At 24.4% G+C, this 20,174-nt stretch overlaps 7 protein-coding genes across 7 annotated transcripts; all 7 read right to left on the minus strand.

The window, feature by feature from the left end:
- Positions 1–3: 3 nt before the first annotated feature.
- Positions 4–2,277, minus strand: SRAE_1000079900 (Major intrinsic protein family and Aquaporin-like domain-containing protein; the record flags this gene model as incomplete). Its single annotated transcript, XM_024647677.1, has 4 exons — positions 4–25; positions 81–699; positions 772–1,209; positions 2,235–2,277. The coding sequence occupies 4 exons, from the start codon at positions 2,275–2,277 to the stop codon at positions 4–6; spliced, it is 1,122 nt and encodes a 373-aa protein (XP_024501731.1).
- A 957-nt stretch (positions 2,278–3,234) lies between these two features.
- On the minus strand, positions 3,235–5,194 carry SRAE_1000080000 (Tubulin--tyrosine ligase-like protein 12; the record flags this gene model as incomplete). Its single annotated transcript, XM_024647678.1, has 2 exons — positions 3,235–4,876; positions 4,932–5,194. 2 exons carry the CDS (start codon positions 5,192–5,194, stop codon positions 3,235–3,237), a joined length of 1,905 nt encoding a protein of 634 aa, XP_024501732.1.
- Positions 5,195–7,901: 2,707 nt separating this feature from the next.
- On the minus strand, positions 7,902–9,737 carry SRAE_1000080100 (Homeobox protein onecut; the record flags this gene model as incomplete). The annotated part of the gene is made up of 2 exons (XM_024647679.1): positions 7,902–9,183; positions 9,394–9,737. 2 exons carry the CDS (start codon positions 9,735–9,737, stop codon positions 7,902–7,904), a joined length of 1,626 nt encoding a protein of 541 aa, XP_024501733.1.
- Positions 9,738–10,292: 555 nt separating this feature from the next.
- SRAE_1000080200 (NADPH-dependent diflavin oxidoreductase 1) lies at positions 10,293–12,032 on the minus strand (the record flags this gene model as incomplete). Its single annotated transcript, XM_024647680.1, has 1 exon — positions 10,293–12,032. The coding sequence occupies one exon, from the start codon at positions 12,030–12,032 to the stop codon at positions 10,293–10,295; it is 1,740 nt and encodes a 579-aa protein (XP_024501734.1).
- Positions 12,033–13,823: 1,791 nt separating this feature from the next.
- Positions 13,824–14,763, minus strand: SRAE_1000080300 (3-hydroxyisobutyrate dehydrogenase, mitochondrial; the record flags this gene model as incomplete). The annotated part of the gene is made up of 2 exons (XM_024647681.1): positions 13,824–14,466; positions 14,513–14,763. The coding sequence occupies 2 exons, from the start codon at positions 14,761–14,763 to the stop codon at positions 13,824–13,826; spliced, it is 894 nt and encodes a 297-aa protein (XP_024501735.1).
- A 702-nt stretch (positions 14,764–15,465) lies between these two features.
- Positions 15,466–16,744, minus strand: SRAE_1000080400 (Mevalonate kinase; the record flags this gene model as incomplete). Its single annotated transcript, XM_024647682.1, has 4 exons — positions 15,466–15,753; positions 15,794–16,271; positions 16,315–16,622; positions 16,667–16,744. 4 exons carry the CDS (start codon positions 16,742–16,744, stop codon positions 15,466–15,468), a joined length of 1,152 nt encoding a protein of 383 aa, XP_024501736.1.
- Positions 16,745–17,277: 533 nt separating this feature from the next.
- On the minus strand, positions 17,278–19,346 carry SRAE_1000080500 (GMP synthase [glutamine-hydrolyzing]; the record flags this gene model as incomplete). Its single annotated transcript, XM_024647683.1, has 2 exons — positions 17,278–19,151; positions 19,211–19,346. The coding sequence occupies 2 exons, from the start codon at positions 19,344–19,346 to the stop codon at positions 17,278–17,280; spliced, it is 2,010 nt and encodes a 669-aa protein (XP_024501737.1).
- Positions 19,347–20,174: the final 828 nt, after the last annotated feature.

Here is a 20,174-nt window from a genome sequence, read left to right on the forward strand (position 1 = left end):
TTTTTACACAAATTCTCGACTTTGACTGAAAAGAAATTTAATATTATAATTATTTTAATTTTAAAGTATATTAAACTTACTGTGGTCTTTCAGTATAATATGATTGATCAGTAGATGTATTTGTATATGGATATCCTTTTTGCATTCCATTTGGATTAACATTTCTAACATCAACAGATTTAACTTCATATGTATTTGCCATAATATGTTGATTTTCAGGATGTGTTGAACGATAAAATTCTTCATCCTCATAAGTGTTATCTGGAAGGTGAATTCCAATAATTAATTGATACATCCATGCTCCAATAACACCACCAAGAAGTGGTGCAAAAATAGGAATCCAAAACCAGGTATAATTTCTATATGAAAAAACTCTCCATCCATATCCAGCAATAAGTGTAAAAAGTCTAGGTCCAATATCTCTTGCAGGATTGATAGCATAACCAGAATTCATACCAATTGTAAGACCAATGAATAAAAGTACTAAAGCAATAAGAAGTGGTTGAAATGTATAACCAATTCTATTTCTTTTATCAGTAATAGTACCAATAAGAAAACATAATATAGCAGTTCCTAGTACTTGATCAAAAATACCACCAAAAATTGATAAATAATGTTGAGGGTATGTAGCAAATATACCAGCAGTAGCTCTAGGTCCAGTTACAAATCTATTACCACCATCATAATTATCAATGGCATCTAAATAAAAAGATTAACAAAAAAAAGAAAAAAAAAATTAATATAAATTAAAAAATAATATATTATAATTACCTATATATAAAATATAAGCAAATAATGATCCAAAAAATGCACCAATAGTTTGAGCAATACTATATAAGATAAATGTTAATGCATTAATATTTCCCATTGTAAGTTGAAATAATGATACAGCAGGATTAAGATGTCCACCAGAGGTACGAAAAGACATGTAAACGGCAAACATTAATGATAATGACCATCCAATTGTAACAGCTAAATAGTTATTTTTTTGTGAATAACTTAATACATATTGGCAATTAGAGGTAAAACCTCCAAAACACAAAAATCCAGTACAAAAACATTCGACAATTAAATTACGATATAATTCATTACGTAATCCTATTTTATATCTAATTCTATCAATAATATTCACAGAAGGTTTTTGTATAACATTAACAATAGTTGGTTGTGATATTTCAGAGGAAGTAGTTGCCATGTCTTCCGTAAACTCTAAAAATTAGAAATAATAATAAATAAGTTAATTTCTAAAGTTATATATTAAAATATAATGATAAAAAGATAAACCAATAGGCATTCCTCAATCATTTATAATTGTAAAAATAAATGTTTTACCTCACGTCACATAAATGATTATAGTTATAATAAAAGATATAGGATATATTTGTCAAAAATCTGAGAAATAAGAAGTAACAACATATATAATGAAAAAAAAGTAATTAACTTAACGAACTTTGATTATTTATATCCTTGTTCCACCTCTTATTTTAAGGTAAATAACATTACTACTTAACAAAATTATGTTTGTTTTAATTTATTTTTATTAAAAAAATTTTAAAAGTGTTAACATGATTTGCTGTTTATTTGAAAATATATTTAATATTTATTAGAAAATAAAAGTCAGAAACTATATCAGATCACAAATTAGTTTATCATTACTAATAACTATTTTATGACATACTCAATAACAAAATAACTTTAAAATATGCCAAAATAAGAGATTAAAAAAAATATTTGTGGAATGTTTTTTAATGTTTAGAAAAAAAAAAGTAATTTAATGGCATTTTAAATATTAATAAAATATTTCAAAACAACATTCCTCCATATTTTGTTTTACTCATTCTAAATCCAAGTATAATAATAATACTAATAAGCCCACACAATTTATAAAAATAACATTCAAGTGTTATTAGTGATCAAGAATTTAAATCTATAAAACTTACATTAATCTTTTGATAATTTTTTTTTTGTCTAACAAAATAAACGTGAAAAATTGGTACCTTTAAAGTTTATTATGTAAAATTTTAATTTACAAAAGTATACTAATTATCATTAATTAATCAAGTTAACATGTGCTTATAATCTTATCACTGCATACTTTTTAAAATGATATTCAACTTTTAAAGTAATCTACTAACAATACCTACATTTATATTAAAAAAGAAAAGAAATCATAAAATTTAATTTTTACTTTAAATGGATATTATGTAAAATACAATTTTTAAATTTAAACTTACGATTAGTTAAATTGATGTTGCCTTCATCTAATGAAATTGCCATCGCATTATATCAGAATAAGTTACAAATGACTTTATCAGAATTTATTATATAAACACTAACATATCCAATATAAAATATAATCGTTGTAATAATTTATTTCTTTGTTATAAAAAATTGAAGTTCAATTAAAAGAAGAAAAAGATTTATGCTTATATTTTTTATTAATATCATTTACTTTACTCTTTTGAATAAATAAATTACTTTAGAATATAAGTAATGGTAAACGTTGATGAAAACTGCACCATAGATTAATATTTTCAAAATTCTATAGGATGCAATAGATAAGATTAGATTCCATAACTAAAATAAAATTCTTTAGATAAACGTTCCAATTTTATTTAAACATAAAAGCACAAAATATATAATTGATGATTTATCATATTTTTAAAATTTTATTTTTTCCTTCTTTGTAGTTAATAATACTAAAATACATATATATATATAGAGAACAAATTAAAATATAAAAAAAAATAAGAAAAAGATTAGAATAATTTTATTTATTAGTTTGAATTTTATATTTCTAAAAGAAGAAAAAAACTAAATATAACATTTTGAAATTATATGAAAGATTTTATAAGATTTAACTTTTTAAAATAAAATAGCTTTAATTTATAATATCAAAATGATACATTAACTCCAATATTATGTTGTAACAAGTTATATAATTTTTTTATATTAATACATTAATCTACTTTTTACCTTACTTTTTTTTTTCATTTTCATTTTTAATACTTTAAAATGAAAAATCTACCTTTCACCATAAACAACATATTTTTTTTCTATTTTAAATAAAATGTATATTTGTCATTTTAATATAACTTTATTTTATACTTCATAATACATCTTAACATTTTTCTTAACAAATCAAAAATATTAAATAACTCATCAAAAACAACATCATAAGTAAAAAAAATTTTTTTTTATTATATAAATAATTTTACAATATACTTTCTTCAATTAAATTTTAGTAACTTTTTCTGAATCAATTTCATTTAAAAATAATGTTCTAAATGTTGTATCAGCAAAGTCAGGATAAAAGTCACAGGCTCTTTTACAATCAGGAATAAAATTACATTCAAGAAAGTATACTTGTATTTCTTTATGTGATGAATCTTTCCATCCAAGCATAACATCAATACCATACATTCCTCTACTTTGGGCATTTGGTGAAACACCCCTAGGAGAGGGTAAAATTGAAGAAGTAGTAATAACTTGTTTTACTACTTCATAAATTTGTTTTTCAACATTCTTCCATTGTTGATTTGGGTATGTTTTTTCAAATTCTTGAATAAAATCATCAGAAAACATATTGAGGATCAAAGATTTGTCTGTATAATTATGTACAGTAAAATGAGCCAATGAATCTTCAAGATTATCCAAACTATATTCATTGACGGCAAATCTGGGCCAAAATTTATTGTACATATAACATGTGACTGGAGAAAGAGAAGTTACATATACAATAAAACGTAAGTCAAATTTTACATTTTTCTTTGTATCAGGACGTGTAAATAAAACTGGATCCTCAATATATTTACAAGCTATTTTTGGTCCTGTTTCTACTTGTCTAATGATAAAAGACATATCATCAGAGATAGTCATATTTAATGTTCTAGCCATATTCCAAGGTTTAATGATAAAAGTATTATTAAGATTCTTTTTTTCACGTTCTTTAAAATACTTATAAAACTGAGGAAGTTCAGTATTAAGATTATAAGTTATTGGTAACCAAAGTGGTGGTTTTACCATTTTAACTGAATCAAATTCAGTATCATTAAAAACAAGCTCTACATTAGCAGCAAATAAATCTTTTACAGTCAATGAAGACTCATAAGGAAATTGATTTACAAGTGCAGTAGAATTTTTTTCAGCTAAATCTTTAAATTCAGAAAAATGATGGCGTAACCATATGACATCAGCTTCATATATATTATCAACAAATTCAACCTTAATATCTTTAAGATTTGAAAATAATTGTTGGTCATTGTCATAAAGTCTTATTGGTTTATCCTTATTATAAATAAATGGTTTACATTTAGCTTGGACTTCATCACTTGGTATATGATCAGGAATTCGTCCTAATGTAAAATATTCATCAGTTATCTCATTTTTTTCAAATAATTTTTCATCAATATGCCTGTCCTCATCCCATACAGTTAATAAAATATCTCTCCATTTAGGATGTTTTTTTGCTAAGCCAACATCTACAAAATCACGTGTTAACTCTTGTCCTTTTTTAATATCTTCAGTGAGGAATAAAATTGACAAAGTATATCCTTTAGTTGGCACAAAAAATGGTACCATACGACAATTTGGCATATCTGAATGCCCAATTGAAACACCAAATTCATCAACAACATACCAATAATTGATAGTATTATCACCCATTGGTTTTGATGGATCAGTAATAGAGTATGTCTGTGCATACTTAAATAATTCCTTATAAACAGTCTTAACTAATCTTTCAGTTCCATTTTCTTTATCCTGTGAATGAAGAAGAAACATAGTCATAAGACGACCTAACAATTGTGGTATTTTTTTTAAACTTTCAATAGCAGTATTTGGAAGAAATGTCCAAGCATGGTCAATTAACCAAACACTAAAAAAAAATAAAGTTATTGAAATAAATATAATATAATAATTATATGGCAAACCTTTCAGTATCATTACAACCAATATCTTTAGTAGCAAAAGTTTGCTTTTTTATAGGTTCCTCATTATCATCAACCATCATAGTAACTTCAAAAAAATCTCCAGCATCAAAAATTTCTTGATTAACTTTTCTAAATATTGCTGCATGTAAAATTTCAGGTACACCTGATTGATGAAGTTGAGTTTTCATCATCTCAAACATGTCATCCATGTTCATATCCAAAGGATGTGGTTGTGGTGGCTCAACAGCTTTAACAACAGACATATTTGTATGACTGAAATATTTTTATTAATTAATAAATAAAAATACTAAAATTCATTAAGTATAAAATTAACCCAAACAAAGTCAGTTAAAAAAAAGTTACACTGTTTTTTGGTAATTGATATTTTGGGAAATTGTTAACTAATAAAAAATTTTTTTTAGCGTTTTAAGATATAAACATTGTATATGTTTCAAGTGGATAACTTTATTGTTAGTGGATGTGAAGAAATATTCTACATGAGATAAATTGTTTTGGTAACATGGAAAAGAATCAAATATTTTTTTAAATTATAAATTATTTTGACTTATGAAGATTACAATAAAAAAAAACATCAACAGAATAATGATAGGTAAGCTTATGTTGGTAGGAGAAATTTTTTTAAAAAGTATTATATCACCAACATAAAAATAATTTTTGATCCTTTATTTAATAAAGAAAAAAAAAATGTTTAATTTCAATTTGATAAGTTGTTTTTAAGATACTAAGATATATAATAAACATATTTAATTAGATACATCACATTGAAATGTATAAATTCCGCAAATAATACGATTAAATTTAACTACAAATTACTTGTTATATTATTATATAAAAAAGCATAACATTAACTAAAAATATCAACAAAAAAAATGAGATAAAAAAATATTTATATATTGAATAATTTTTACAATATGAAATATTTTTTAATTTAATAAAGTAAATGTTTTTTTTATCAAAATTCTAAATTTTAAGGTATATCAACTTCCTAACTTTAAATATTACAATTTGATATGTAAAGATAAAATTATTTTTAAAATATGTATTTCAAAAATTTAAAGTTTAATGTTATGGGAGAACACTACACTTTATATCCCAAATATCAAGAAAATATAAATTTGTGTAAAGTGATATCTATTGTCATATATTCTACGATCATGTTTATAAAAATCTATAAATTGTATCCTTCAATAGAAGAATCTATTTTTTGTAAAATAATTTATTCATGAAAAAGTGATTTTTTTTTAAATTTTTAAAATAAAAAATTGAATTATTAAATAACAGAAGCTAACTTTTTATATATGATCAAATTTCTCCATAATATATTTATTTATTACATTGGAAATTCATGCATTCAATAATTATGTATAAAAAAACTTATTAATAATTTTTAATCATAAAATATTATTTATATATTGTGCAAAATGCAAGTAGTTTGCAACAAAAAATGTCAAATAAATTATAATTTTTGTTAAATGTTGATTATAATTTTTTATCACAAAATCAAAAAACATACAAGATGATCTATTAAAGTCAACTCTAGTAAAACATTTTGTAAAAAGTGTTTCACAAAGGTTTTTTTTATTAGATAATTGAAAGTATAATCCAAATTGTCTTTTGTGATGGCAAAAAATATTATTCTGAAAAAGTATCTTAAAGTGGTCTTATTGCAAAAAATTAGACTTCTAGGCAACATTTTCTGAAAATGATTACTGTACTACATCTGAACATAATTTTTAATCAGAATATTAATACTGTTATTTGATTAGTGTTATAAAGATTTTTTTATGAATCTCATTTTTTATCATTAAAATATTAAAAATTTTTTTGCATTCTCATAACTTTCTTAAAAATTTGGATTCACCTTTAAATCTTAAGTATCATGTATTTTAATTTTTTTTAACATCTTATATAATCAGATTATTAGTTTCTTAATTTAAAAAAATCATTAATTTAAATTTTATTTATAAATTACCTTTTTGAAACTTCTCTGTTAACAACAAAATTATAATAATTAAATTTTTCTTCAAAAAATAATTTTGTTTTTAAAAGTGATTTTGTATTATTTCTAAGTTTATAACTAAAAAAAGAATCCCTATTATGCAATGAAAAAAATTTTAAATTTTATTTTTTATTTTTTATATGAATTATTTATATCACATTATGTCATATTCCACTTTAGTGACCATAAATATCATTATTTTAAATCCATTTTCTTTATCATTTTATATTCTTTAAATTCTACCTTTAAAGTCTAGTGTTTTTTTTAACAGAGAATTTCAAATTTTTTTGAGGAATCTTAATGTATTTTTATTAAAAATATTTTCTACAATTTTGTCATCTTTTATTTCAATCACATTTATTTTTTTTTTTAAAAAAGTCACTAATTTTTCTTTCTGCATATATTTCATTTTTTAAATATTTTCTTGTTAAAATGAAATTAAAAAAAATAACATTTTTAATCACTACACTAGCCACATCGATTTTAAAAAGTATTAAATAAAACTTTTTTTTAAAATACACTTCTTAAAATTCTCCAAATAAAAACATATTTTTATTGCGAAGATCCATTCATAATTATTCATCAGTTTTCACTTTAAAAATTACCTTTCTTCAAAAATTACCTTAACTAAAAATTAACACATTAAAAATAAAGACAAATTTATCTATAAAAGTTAAAAATCCATTACAAATACAATTAGCCAAAATATGTTGAAATAATTACAAAATTAATATTGGAACCGTGCAAATAATAAAAAAAAAAAGCACTATCAAAAATGAATAGTACCAAAAGTTTTTTCTTTATTTCTATTATTATATACCATATTGGTTCAATGGGAAGACCTTCGTGAACCACCTTGTACATAAGTAATATTTGGCTACATTATACTGAAGTCAATGTGATGTTTAAAAACCTGATAACTAGGTAATTATCTTAATCCATAAAATTAATTACATACTAGCTTCAGAAATTTCATCAATTTCTGTTTTAATTTGGGTATCCCCGATACCCAATTCATCTTCTTTTTTTCTGCTTGAGTTGGAACGTTTATTTGAATTTCGACGACTAGGTGTTTCTGGTGGTGGTGTTATAGGATTTCCATCGTTACTATCTGTATATGAATCAAGCTGTATTTGTGTGTTACGAGATCGACGACGTGCATTCATAAAGTAGTTCGATACTGTTGATGGATCCAAACCTAAATGTTCAGCTATCGTTTGCTGCATTTCTTTACTGGGTCTTTCTGTTTCTTTAAAAATTGCTTGTAACGTTCGTTTTTGAACATCGCTAAAAATTAAACGAGGTTTCTTTATTGCTGGACCTTCGTCACCGGAGTATCTTTTAGTTTTTCCACTATGACGTGCATTTGGTGCAGGAGAAGGTGGATCTAAAAGTGACTCGCTTCGAGGCGTTGAAACTTTATTACCATTGCCATCCATTCCTAAAACAGATAACCTGTCATCTTGATTTAAATTAACCCAATCGAACATTTTTTTAAAAGTAGACTTTCCTGTTTTTAATTGATCCCAAGGTTTAGGATTTCTTAATAAATCTGATAATGTACCTTGACTTCGACCAATAATTTTTTCAGCAAATAGAACTTGTGGAATTTTATATTTTTTTAATTCAAATGCTATTCTTCTACACAATTCAGCTGTATCAATCATCATTTCATCTTCCTCGATATCATATGATGATTGTACAGCTTCTGCTTTTACTTCTTCACTTACATGACGTACAGGAGTATCATCATAACCACTATTATTATAATCTCTTTTAACAGTAACAACTGTTTTTAATGGCCTATATGTTGGTCTTGGTGGCCTTATTTCATGAACCTTTTCTGAACTTTCTACTTTAGGAGGAGGTGCAACAACAGAACGGGGAGGAATTATTCTTTGGGTATGCCTTGGAACAGGCATATCATCATAAGAATCATAAGTTGTTGGTGTGGAATCGTCTCCTTCTAGCGTTGAGATCATGGATGATGCCAATTCTACATTACTGATTGGTTCTTTATCAAAACCACGTACATGATTAATTTCAGAAACATAAGTAGATGATCCTTGAGGAGGTATTTCATAAGTTGCTTGATGAAGACCATTTCTTCTATCAGAGACAGTGTCAAAACCAGTACCTAAATCATTGTCCTGGGAAAATGGATCAGTATGCCGTAAGTCTGTTAGTAAGTCGGAAGATTTGCTTGATGAAGTTAACCCAGAACGATGATATCTTAAAGTAGTAAAAATATAGTATGGATAATGAATATAGACAAAATTTGCTTGTAAATATATATATCATACATACACACATAATACATATATTCACGTATACATATATAATGTTTTGTCATGTCTTGTGAATAAACAGAAAAAAAAAAAACAATAATAGTAAAAGTGTTATTTTGAAACATAACACATTAACAATAAAAAAAAAACATACCTAGGTTCTTTATCATAATTAGTATTATTATTAAAAGAGTTCCCATTCCTTCTAATATTGTCAGCAGAAAAAGATTTAAAATGATTACTTTGTGGTGTTTCTTCTGTATCTAAAAAATTTTCAGGTAAATCATCAAAAGAATTAAAATCGTCAGTAGGTGAATAAGAAATAGAATCATTTAGATCGAAATAATTACTTAAATCTTCTTCTTCTTTTGGCTTTTTAAGGCGACCACTACTACTGTTTTTTGACAGCATTTGTGAATTTTGCAAATCATAACGTTGTTGAGTAGTGTTACCATGTGTTCTACCAATCCTAGCAGATGATTCAGCTGGAGGTTCCATAGTTCCAAAATTCAAAGTCTACTTGATTATATGCAAATAATTTTCTCTGTAAGAAGTTAGCTAAAAGAAAGGTAAAATATTTAACACGATTCGAAAAAAACAAAGTCCGAAATAGCGAAGAGACGCATTGTACAACTACTTTTATCATAGACGCAGATGCTGTCGCGAGGAATATAAATAAGTTTAGATTGTTGGTCGTTCGCGGTAACTATGACAGGGTATATACATACGACCACGAAAGAGTGTGGTTAGAGTGAATTGTCTAACCACATGGTTAGCGCTGAATGGTAGAAGGGTAATGTCGTAGTTCATGCCATTCAGGATGCATATTTGAATCTTCCAAAATACATGTGTATGAATAAAGTACTAACTATGTTATGAAAATAAAATGGAAAACAATTATTTGAAAGTCATAATTTTTTATTATTATATTGCTCATACAAAATATAAAACATATAAAAAAAGAACAAACAATAAAAATGCGAAATAATTTGGCTAACAAATTAAATGTTTGATCATCATCATAATGAAACAAACTGTTTATTTAATTTTCAATTAGGACCACGTTTCAAACTGTACACGTTTTTGTCGTTCCATTTTATCCCAAAATTCTTCACTATCTTTAATACCATGTTTTTTTGAAATATTTTTAAGGCATTCCATTACGTCTTTTGGCATTTGTGTAGCACTACCTGCTATGTATATATTAGCATTTTTATTATTAAAAAGATCCCATATAGACTCTTCCTCTTTTTTCATTATGTTTTGAACATATTGTTTTGGGTATGTAACATCTCTAGAAAAAGCAACAAATACTTTACATCTTGTTAAATTTAACCATTCATTTTTAAAATAATAATCTTTATTTGGACCACGGCATCCAAAGAACAATATGTCACTATCAGATGTCTGTTTGTTTCTCTCGTGAAGTAAACTCCTAAAAGGTGCCACTCCAGTTCCCGGGCCAATTAAAATTACTGGTTGTACTATGTTATTTGGAAAAATAAATGTTCCTTTTCTAATTTTAACAAATAATTTATCATTAGGAATTAAATTACTTATATATGTACTACATAGTCCTTGTCTTGGTGAAGCCATCTTTTTTACTTTATACCATACTTTGGCAACAAGAATTTCAATTATATTTTTATGTTTACTTGGAGAAGATGCAATACTAAAGGCTCTTGCTCTAATTGTTGGTAGTAAATCAAATAATCTAATAGGATCTATAAGACATGTAGTTTCCTGAAAATCTCGTAAAAGTTCTGCAGTTGTCCTACGAGGCCTAATAACATAATCTATAAAATCATCTAAACCTTCTGCCATACCAAATTCTTTTAATCTTTGCTTTTGCATATCATTTTTAGCTATCTTTGCTAATTTTGCACACATACTCTTCTTTGGTTGACATTGTAAGTCAAAATATTTTTCAAGACATTCTCTTATGGTTGTTTCTCTATCTAATAACCAAGAGGGTGGTAGAGAAAAACAACTATCTGTTAATGATAAGGTAAATGGGCGATCTAATATTTCATCAGAATAACCTAAAGCTTCAATAGTCATTTTGATTGATTCATCTGTATTTTTTGGATATACCATTAATACATCTCCTGGAACATATGTCAATTTTTCATTGAAATCTGTATCTATACGTAATAAATGTGTTTCTTGAAAATGATCTTCAGATGTTACTCTTTCATTACTAATAACTTTTACTTCTTGAAATTCATTTTCACTATTTGTTGAGTATCCCTCAATTCCTGTAAATGAAAATGAATATTTTGGTTGTAATAATTCATCTTCATTAAAATTTTCTAAAATATTTGGAAATAATTTAATTTCAACAATTATATTCCAAAATTTTTTTCTCCATTCATCTAAAGTTCCTTCAATACCTAATTCATGTTGATCATCACCTAAACCTAATGGTATAATTTCAGAGGCTCCCAATGCTTTTAAACGCCTAAACATTTTCTTGGCGGCAAAATTGTATTTTTGATATGATGAGTCACCTAGGCCAAAAACGGCATATTTTAAGTTACTTAAAAAGTCAGGTGACAATTTGGCATTTAACAATTTTTTCCAATTTTGTCGCATATTAGATGGCATCTCTCCCTGACCACTTGTTGCTATTATAAATAAAACAAATTTCTCCGTTATTATATTTTCTATTTTATAATCATCCATGCAATATATTCTAAAGGGTATCTTTCTATACCTAGCATCACTAACAAAAGATTGTGATACATCTTCAGCAGTTCCTGTTTCGGAACCATATAAAATAAGAAATGACATTTGGATAAAAAAAAAATTTTTTTTTTCAAGACCAGAATTATATATGCGCCAGATTGTAAAGTAAATATTTATAAAAGATTAAATAATAAACATTATAAAATTTTTCTTAAAACTATAAAGGGAAGGTATAATTCTCCACATTTCCGTTAAAGAATACCAACAAAAATTAACATCATGAATAGGGTTGTGAATATAAATAAATAATGTTCTTTTTTTTTGAAAAAAAAAATGATAAATATAACTCTCTTGAAGTTTAAATAAACTTCAATAAATGTTAAATTTATATTCTCATCATTATTACTGTTACTATTTTGTATTTTTTTTGTTACATCTTTGGGCAAACTTATTTTTTAAGGAAATAATTAAAGTTTTAGTATGTTCTTAATTATTTTAAATAGGACAATATTTTTTTGATGTGTTTTACGATCTTATTTCAATGCTAACCACTTTTTTAGTAATTAGGGATTTTTAATATAGTTGTTTCAAATAATAAAATAATTTTTTTTTCTATTCATCTTTGTTGTTGTTTAAGACATAGAAAAAGTTTATTTTAATGCAAAACTTCTATTATTTTAGTAAATATTTCTTTTTTTTTTTGCAAATTGAAATGCTGGTGTGTTTATACATATATGATTGCTTTAAAATAATAAAGAATCTTTTTTAAATTTTAAGTTGTGGTAATTTTTTTAATTTTAACCAAAAAAAAACTTAAGATAGCACAATAACAGAAAGTGCTTATCATCCATTGTCAATATAAACGAAAATTTTTTAAAACAAAAATTATTATAAGAATAATTTTATATCTATGAATGATTGGGGAAATTTTTTACTTATATATAAACAATTTTTGCTTCAATAAAATTTTAATTTAAGTATGCATAAGACTGATTCTACAAAAATATAACTTTTGTTTTGAGTTACATGCTTAAATAACTCAAAAAGGGTATAATGAAGTAGACGTAATTTATTTTTCATATTTATTTATCAAAAATTTTGTTTACAACTGGTAATTTTATAACTAATACATTTTTACTATATAATAAATATAAAAATAAGACAAAAAAAGTTTAATCTTATCAAATTTATTTTTGATTTGTTTTATTAAAATGTAAATGTTTCTTGTATATAGTATTATTATTTTAGATTAAAAAAAATTATTTATATATTTTATCTTATATATGGTTAATAATATAATCAACAAATTAATTTATAAACCAAATGTATTTTTCATAGAGTTTTATATATAAAATGACATTTTCATAAATATTATTTCATGTGGAAATAGAAATTTAAAATAAAAGCAATTAAATTATATATATTTCTTGTATTTTTTCCTAAAGTTAAGGCATTATCATCAATGAGATAGACATTTATACAGTCTTATTGAAAGTTTTAAAAATACATTTTCCTTTCAACTATATGAAAATTTAAGAGTTAGCGAAAAAAAATTGTACTGAAAATTGATATCATTTTATTGGATGTGTGACGGCGAAGTACTTTTTTATTAATTATACTATAACAATTCACAATGTAAATGTTATTTCTAGTTGTTGTATTTTTACTATTTTCCTTTGAAAATCTAACATAAAATGTGCACTTATATTTAGAATGATGAATTATTTACATTTACATTTTATTAGAGGCGAGTACGTTGTTTTTTTTTTAATTCTTGTTTTCATGTAGAAAGATATCGTCGGAAAAAAAGTATTTTGTAAAGTGAAAAAAATAACCAAAAATAATACTGATAGAAATAAAAAATATTTATCACCAACATGTTTTAATCAAAAAATATTATTGGTCTTTCAAATATTGGTAAACTGATGAAAAATCTTTTCCTTTAAAATCTTTATCTTTAGCTAAAATCCTATAAAATTGATGAGCCAATGAACCCATTGGAGTAGGAGATTTTGTTAAGGTACTTGCTGCTTGAGCAAGACCTAAATCTTTTGCTATTAGCATATTTCCAAAACCTCCTTGATAATTTCTACTGGATGGTACACCCTCAATGACACCCGGAACTGGATTATAAGTATCACTTGACCAACATCTTCCAGTTGAAGTATTAATAATTGATGCAAGAAGTTTAGCATCAAGACCCATTTTAATACCAAGATTCATTGTTTCTGAGACACCAATCATTTGAATAGCAAGAAGCATATTATTACAAATTTTCGCGGCTTGACCATTTCCAAGTTTTTCACAGAAAATGAGATTCTTTCCCATATGTTTTAATAAATTACATGCCTTTTCATAGTTTTCCTTATTTGCTCCAACCATAAATGTCAGAGTTCCGTTTTCAGCACCTGTAACACCACCAGAAACTGGTGCATCAACAAATGTTGAGTTATTTTCTTCAACAATTTTGGCAATTTCAAAAACATCAGTTTGAGCAATGGTACTGGAATCAATGTAAAGAGTTCCTGATTGATTATTTCTAAAATAAATTTTGTATTTTTTTTAATATTATTGAGATAACTAACTTTAAAAGACCATTATCGGCAGTAAAGGTATTTTTGACATCTTTTCCTTCTGGAACCATTGTAACAACTAATTTTGAGGCAGCTGTAATATCAGCTGGATGTTTTGCTACCTCAGCACCAAGATTTTTAAACTGTTCAAGTACCTTTTTATTTAAATCATATACAATAACTTTTTTTCCATTTTTCATTAAATTTTTTACCATGAAGGCTCCCATATTACCAAGTCCTACGAAACCAACAAGACCTGTCATAATTCTAAAATAAAAATGCGTTAAAAATTGCGTCTTACTACACAAAAATACTTTAACGATAAAGGGAGCGGCAAAAATGTTTACCAATGATAATAAAGACAATATATAACAAAATTTGCGTTGTAAGGAATGTTTGTTACCTTGATCAGGGTATATTTTACCAAATTACTTTGAATTGAATGAATAATACAGCTATAAAAATGATATAGATGGTTGGTGATAAAATTTTTTTTTTTTTACAATGATCAATGTCAATCTATTTTTCTTTTCTAACTTTTGCAGAGAGCAATAAATCGCAATCTATATCAATTATATTAATTGTAACTTTGAATTATAGAGCTTTTCAATGTTAAACACTTTAAACATTTGTTTCTTATACAATAGATGTATAATATTTTTAAGTAATAAAAATTTTGAAAAAAAAACAATTTATACATGAATAAATATTATATTTGTGATCTTAATATAAATAAGAGGTATATAGACAACCAATTATCACATTAAAAGGAAATATATATGTATATATACTGTAATTATTCAAAAATTTAAATATTTTTCCTAAGCTAAATTAACAATATTTAAATGGGGGAAGTTGTAAAATATAAAAATTTAGTTAAAAAAATACCATACATTATATAATTATTTCAAATATATTGTGTTTTAATATTAAATATATAAAAGTATTATAACATAATAATCAAACTATGATTCATTAAATATTGTTGGAGGAATGTCGTGTTTTTGAACTCCTGAAGCACCTAACTTACAATTCCAATAATCATAACCAAATTTATCTAATTCCTTATATAATTTATCTTTCATTTGTTCTTGCATTTTTTTAGTTTCTATTCCATAAACACATCCACCACCTCCTGCTCCAGTTATCTTACCTGTAATACCGTATTTTGATAAAATATTACAAATTTTTGTTGTTTCCTCATGTCCTAAGCCTAATTCTAACAAATAATAATTATTTTCAAAACAATATGCCTACAAATATTTGTTTAATCATTAACATTTAAAACCATACATTAAGAGTCACCAAATTATTACTATCGATATCAGTGCAAATTGAATTTTTTAATATCTCCACAGCGTTATTTGATACTTTGTCAATTTTCTCAAAAATATTCTCAATTACATTTCTATTTTCTTCTAATTTTTCTTTAACCATACCAACTAATTTTTTAGTATCTCTTTCAATTTTTGAATTAACAACAATTATATCAAAATTAATATTAGAATTTAGTATATCAATTTTACGGCCATATTGAAAGGAACCAATTTTTCCATATGTTGACAAGGCAACATCAATACCAGATGACTTTCCGTGTACAAAATATTCACCAAATGTTCCATAATTGACAACATCTTGTAATTCAAATGGAACATTAAAAAAAATAAATAATGTATAAATTATACTACTACAGTAGGCACCAGAAGAACCTAATCCAACACTAGTAGGGATTTCAAATTTCATTGACATTTTGAATGACTTTAAAGTTATACTAAAATTCTAATTAAATATTTTAAAAAAAAAAATTAACAAACTTTTTTTCTATTATTAATCTTGAAATAAAATAACAAAATGCTTGTAAAGCAACATCATATTTATGAGATTCTTTTTCATTAATCCTTCCTATTTTTGAAATTGTCTCTCTTGATAATTCTATTTCTTCATCTGTAGCAAAATTTGAAAAATTTGGTAATTTTTTTAATTCACTAACCAATGTATAAAAATCCTCAATTTCCCATGTTTTTAAAATTTTAAGATCATCAAGTTCTAATGATATTTTACCGTCATTAGTTGGAGATAATTTAACATATGCTCTAAGATTTATTGCCCCTGCTACAGCAGTCTTAAAATTGATATATAAAATAATTAATATAAAAAATGACTTACCTTGCCATATACAACAGCATGCTCACCAAATAAAATAATTTTTCCTGGAGCACTAACATAAATGTTATCATCCATCATCTAATAAATATAATTTTATATTCTGAAAAAAAATATTTTTTTATAAAAAAATCAAAATTATTACTAGATTATACAATTTTACAAAAAAAAAGTTAAATTTTTATTAATGAAGCATTTCTGATTAATTATATATAATTAATTTTATGACACATTAGAATATATACTCAAATTAATTTGTTTTAAATAAATAATATACAATGCAACTAAACATTTTAAAATATAAATTATGGGTCATGATAAAACAAAATTTAACAAATTTTTTATCATTTACTTATTTTAAAAAAATACTTTTTTAACATAAGAAAATATACAATTATTTTATTTTACCAAGCTTTTCTTAAATTAATAAAATTATGAAAGCATACAAAAAAAAAAAAAAACTTTCTTAATGAATACTTAACTTTTTGCTATCATAATTTATCAAATTCCAAATGTTCTTTTTAGGATAAAATGAATTTTTATGGGGAAAATAAATGAGAGTATTAATTTTATGAATAAAAATCTTTTACACTAATTAGTAATATTTATATATTTTATTCCCATTCTGTTGTACCGGGAGGTTTAGATGTCAAATCCAGTAATACCCTAGAAGCGTCTGATACATTTTTTAAAATTCTCCTATTCATTTCTAATAATGCACTTTCAGAAAATAATGGAGGCACTCCAGCTGTTCCAGTCATAAAGTCATTTGTTATAAAAGGCCTCAATACGTATGAATGTTTTGTTGATGGTTCAAAATCATTTTTTGATCTATCAAAATGAATTGGAATTTGGATGACCGGCATCTGTTGAATGGTATGAATTGATGATTTTATTGTATTACTTTGGGATCCATCTTCATTTAAACCCATTAATATATTTGTCACAATATCATCAGCAATCTCTAAATTTTTAATATTATCTTGTGTAAGATATGTTGGTGTTATATCACTAATATTATTTGTATCAAATGATTTTCCAAATGCATAAACAACACGATTAATTCTTTGTATAATACTTGGAATTATTTTTGCTAATGATTTTAATAGATCCCATGGGATATTTTTTGATGAGGAAGATAATGCTACTACATAAGAATATGTCCGTGTATCACCCTGAACTCCAACAGTTCTTATTGGTAAAAGGATAGCTTTAAATTCAAGACACAATGGATTAAGTAAAATTTCTAAGTCTCTATGATGAATTAATCTTATAATATCTGTATAATTATTATTTAATTCATCTTTTGTACATTTTGCTAATGACATAACATTTTGTAATAATTCATTTGTACTTTGAAAATGTCCTTCATCAAAAGGTTTGTCAGCACATATAATTCGTATAGCTAAACCTGGTCCAGGGAAAGGATGACGTTGTACAAAATAATTAGGTAAACCTAAAGTAACACCTAATGCTCGTACTTCATCTTTATGAAAATCTTTTAATGGTTCAACAACTTTTCCTAATTTTCTTAATTCTCTTACTAATTCTGTATCATTATGGTGTGTTTTAATTTTATCAGCTCTACCACTAACTAAACAACTTGCAGATTCAATAAGATCTGGTCTAAGTGTTCCTTGAGCATAAAATATATTACTATCTAAATTTAAATCTTTCATAACATCATCTTTAACATGTATAAATGTATTTCCAATAATTTGCCTTTTTAATTCAGGATCAACAATTTCACAAAGTTTTTTTCTTTTACCATCATCTCCTTCTATTGTACCATTAATAAATTTTTGATGTACCTCATAAAAATGAACTTTTAAACCTATATCTTCTAAACTTTTTACTACTTTTTTACTTTCATTTAATCTCATAAATCCATGATCAATATGTACAGCAATAACTCTATCATGTCCTAAAGCTTCATTAAGTAAAGCAGCACAAACAGTACTATCAACACCTCCTGAAACCATAACAAGAACTTTTTGTTTCTCTCCTACAATTTTTCTAATCTCATTTATACAAACTTTTTCTCTAGATACCATTGTAAAATTTCCACTAAGATTACATATAATTTTTAAAAAATTATCCAAAATTTTGTGTCCATTAATTGTTAAATCAACCTCAGGATGAAATTGTAATCCAAATAAATTTCTTGTTTTATGTTTAATTCCAACAATAAATTTATCATTTAAACCAATAACATCAAATTCATTAGATAAACTTTCTTTTACAACAGAATCACCATGTGTCAATAAGACAGTCTCCTCATTTGAAAGACCATCAAATATAGGACATTTATTATCAATTGTAATATTTACCTGCCCATCTGATCTTAAAGCTTCTTTTGTAACATTACCATTAAAATATTTATTTAATAATTGAAATCCATAACAAATTCCCAAAACAGGAAGTTTTCCCTCAAATATTTCAAAATCACAAATTGGAGCATCTTCAGTATAAACTGAATTAGGTCCACCTGAAATAATTATACCACTAAAAAATAAAATATTTAAAAAAAAAAATCTTACCTATAACCGGATTCTTTAATATCTTTAAATGTTGTTGTCATAGGTAAAATTTCAGCCATAACATTACATTCCCTAACTTTTCTATCAATAACTTTTCCATATTGAGAACCAAAATCTAAAATGGCTATTTTTTCAACAGCCATGTGTATTTTTAAAATCTAAATAAGAAAAAATTAAATAAATATTTTATTTGGTTGGAAGGATTAATTAATTAAAATTATATAAACAATTTATTTTATTAAAAAAGTAATTTATTTTAAATTATTTAATATAACATATATATTAATTTTTATTAAATATGATATCTTATAAAAATTAATAATGTTAATGAAAGATGATGTATAAATGAAATAAAATGAAAAATAAAAAATAGATATTATTTTAATGAAATATCCTTTAAATACTAAATAAATGAAACCTCCTTAGTGTTATAAATTTTCATCTTCTTAGATAACATACATTTATCAATTTTTAAATTTGATAACATAAATAAAAATGAGCTTGCTTGAAATAAGTAGAAAAAAAAGGTATGGGTAAAGAATAAAGGAAATCAAAATATGATATGTTATAATAATATGTATGTCAATAAAATCGATGATGAATGTATATTTTATGTTTTGAAGATAATTTAAAATAATAATATTTATAAAAAAATATTCATGAATTGAACTTGAACTTTTTGAAATGCCTTATATCTCATTAGGAATTATGGATTAACGTATCTTACAACAATATTTTTAAACTTTTTTAAAAAAAAAAAGAACAATATAAATATTATGTAGGGTAAAATTTGATTTTTATTTTCTATGTTGATAAAAGAAATAATATTATTAGTGGGAAATAAAAGTATATTATAAATTTAAGTATACATAAATTCTATTTATCTTTTTTTTTACAAAATAAACTTCTTACAATTTTTTATAAACTTTAATATTATTGTTTAATTTAAAATTCTCTTTTATTCCGTCAAA

This window comes from Strongyloides ratti (assembly GCF_001040885.1).
Source record: "Strongyloides ratti genome assembly S_ratti_ED321, chromosome : 1".
NCBI classification, from domain to species: domain Eukaryota; kingdom Metazoa; phylum Nematoda; class Chromadorea; order Rhabditida; family Strongyloididae; genus Strongyloides; species Strongyloides ratti.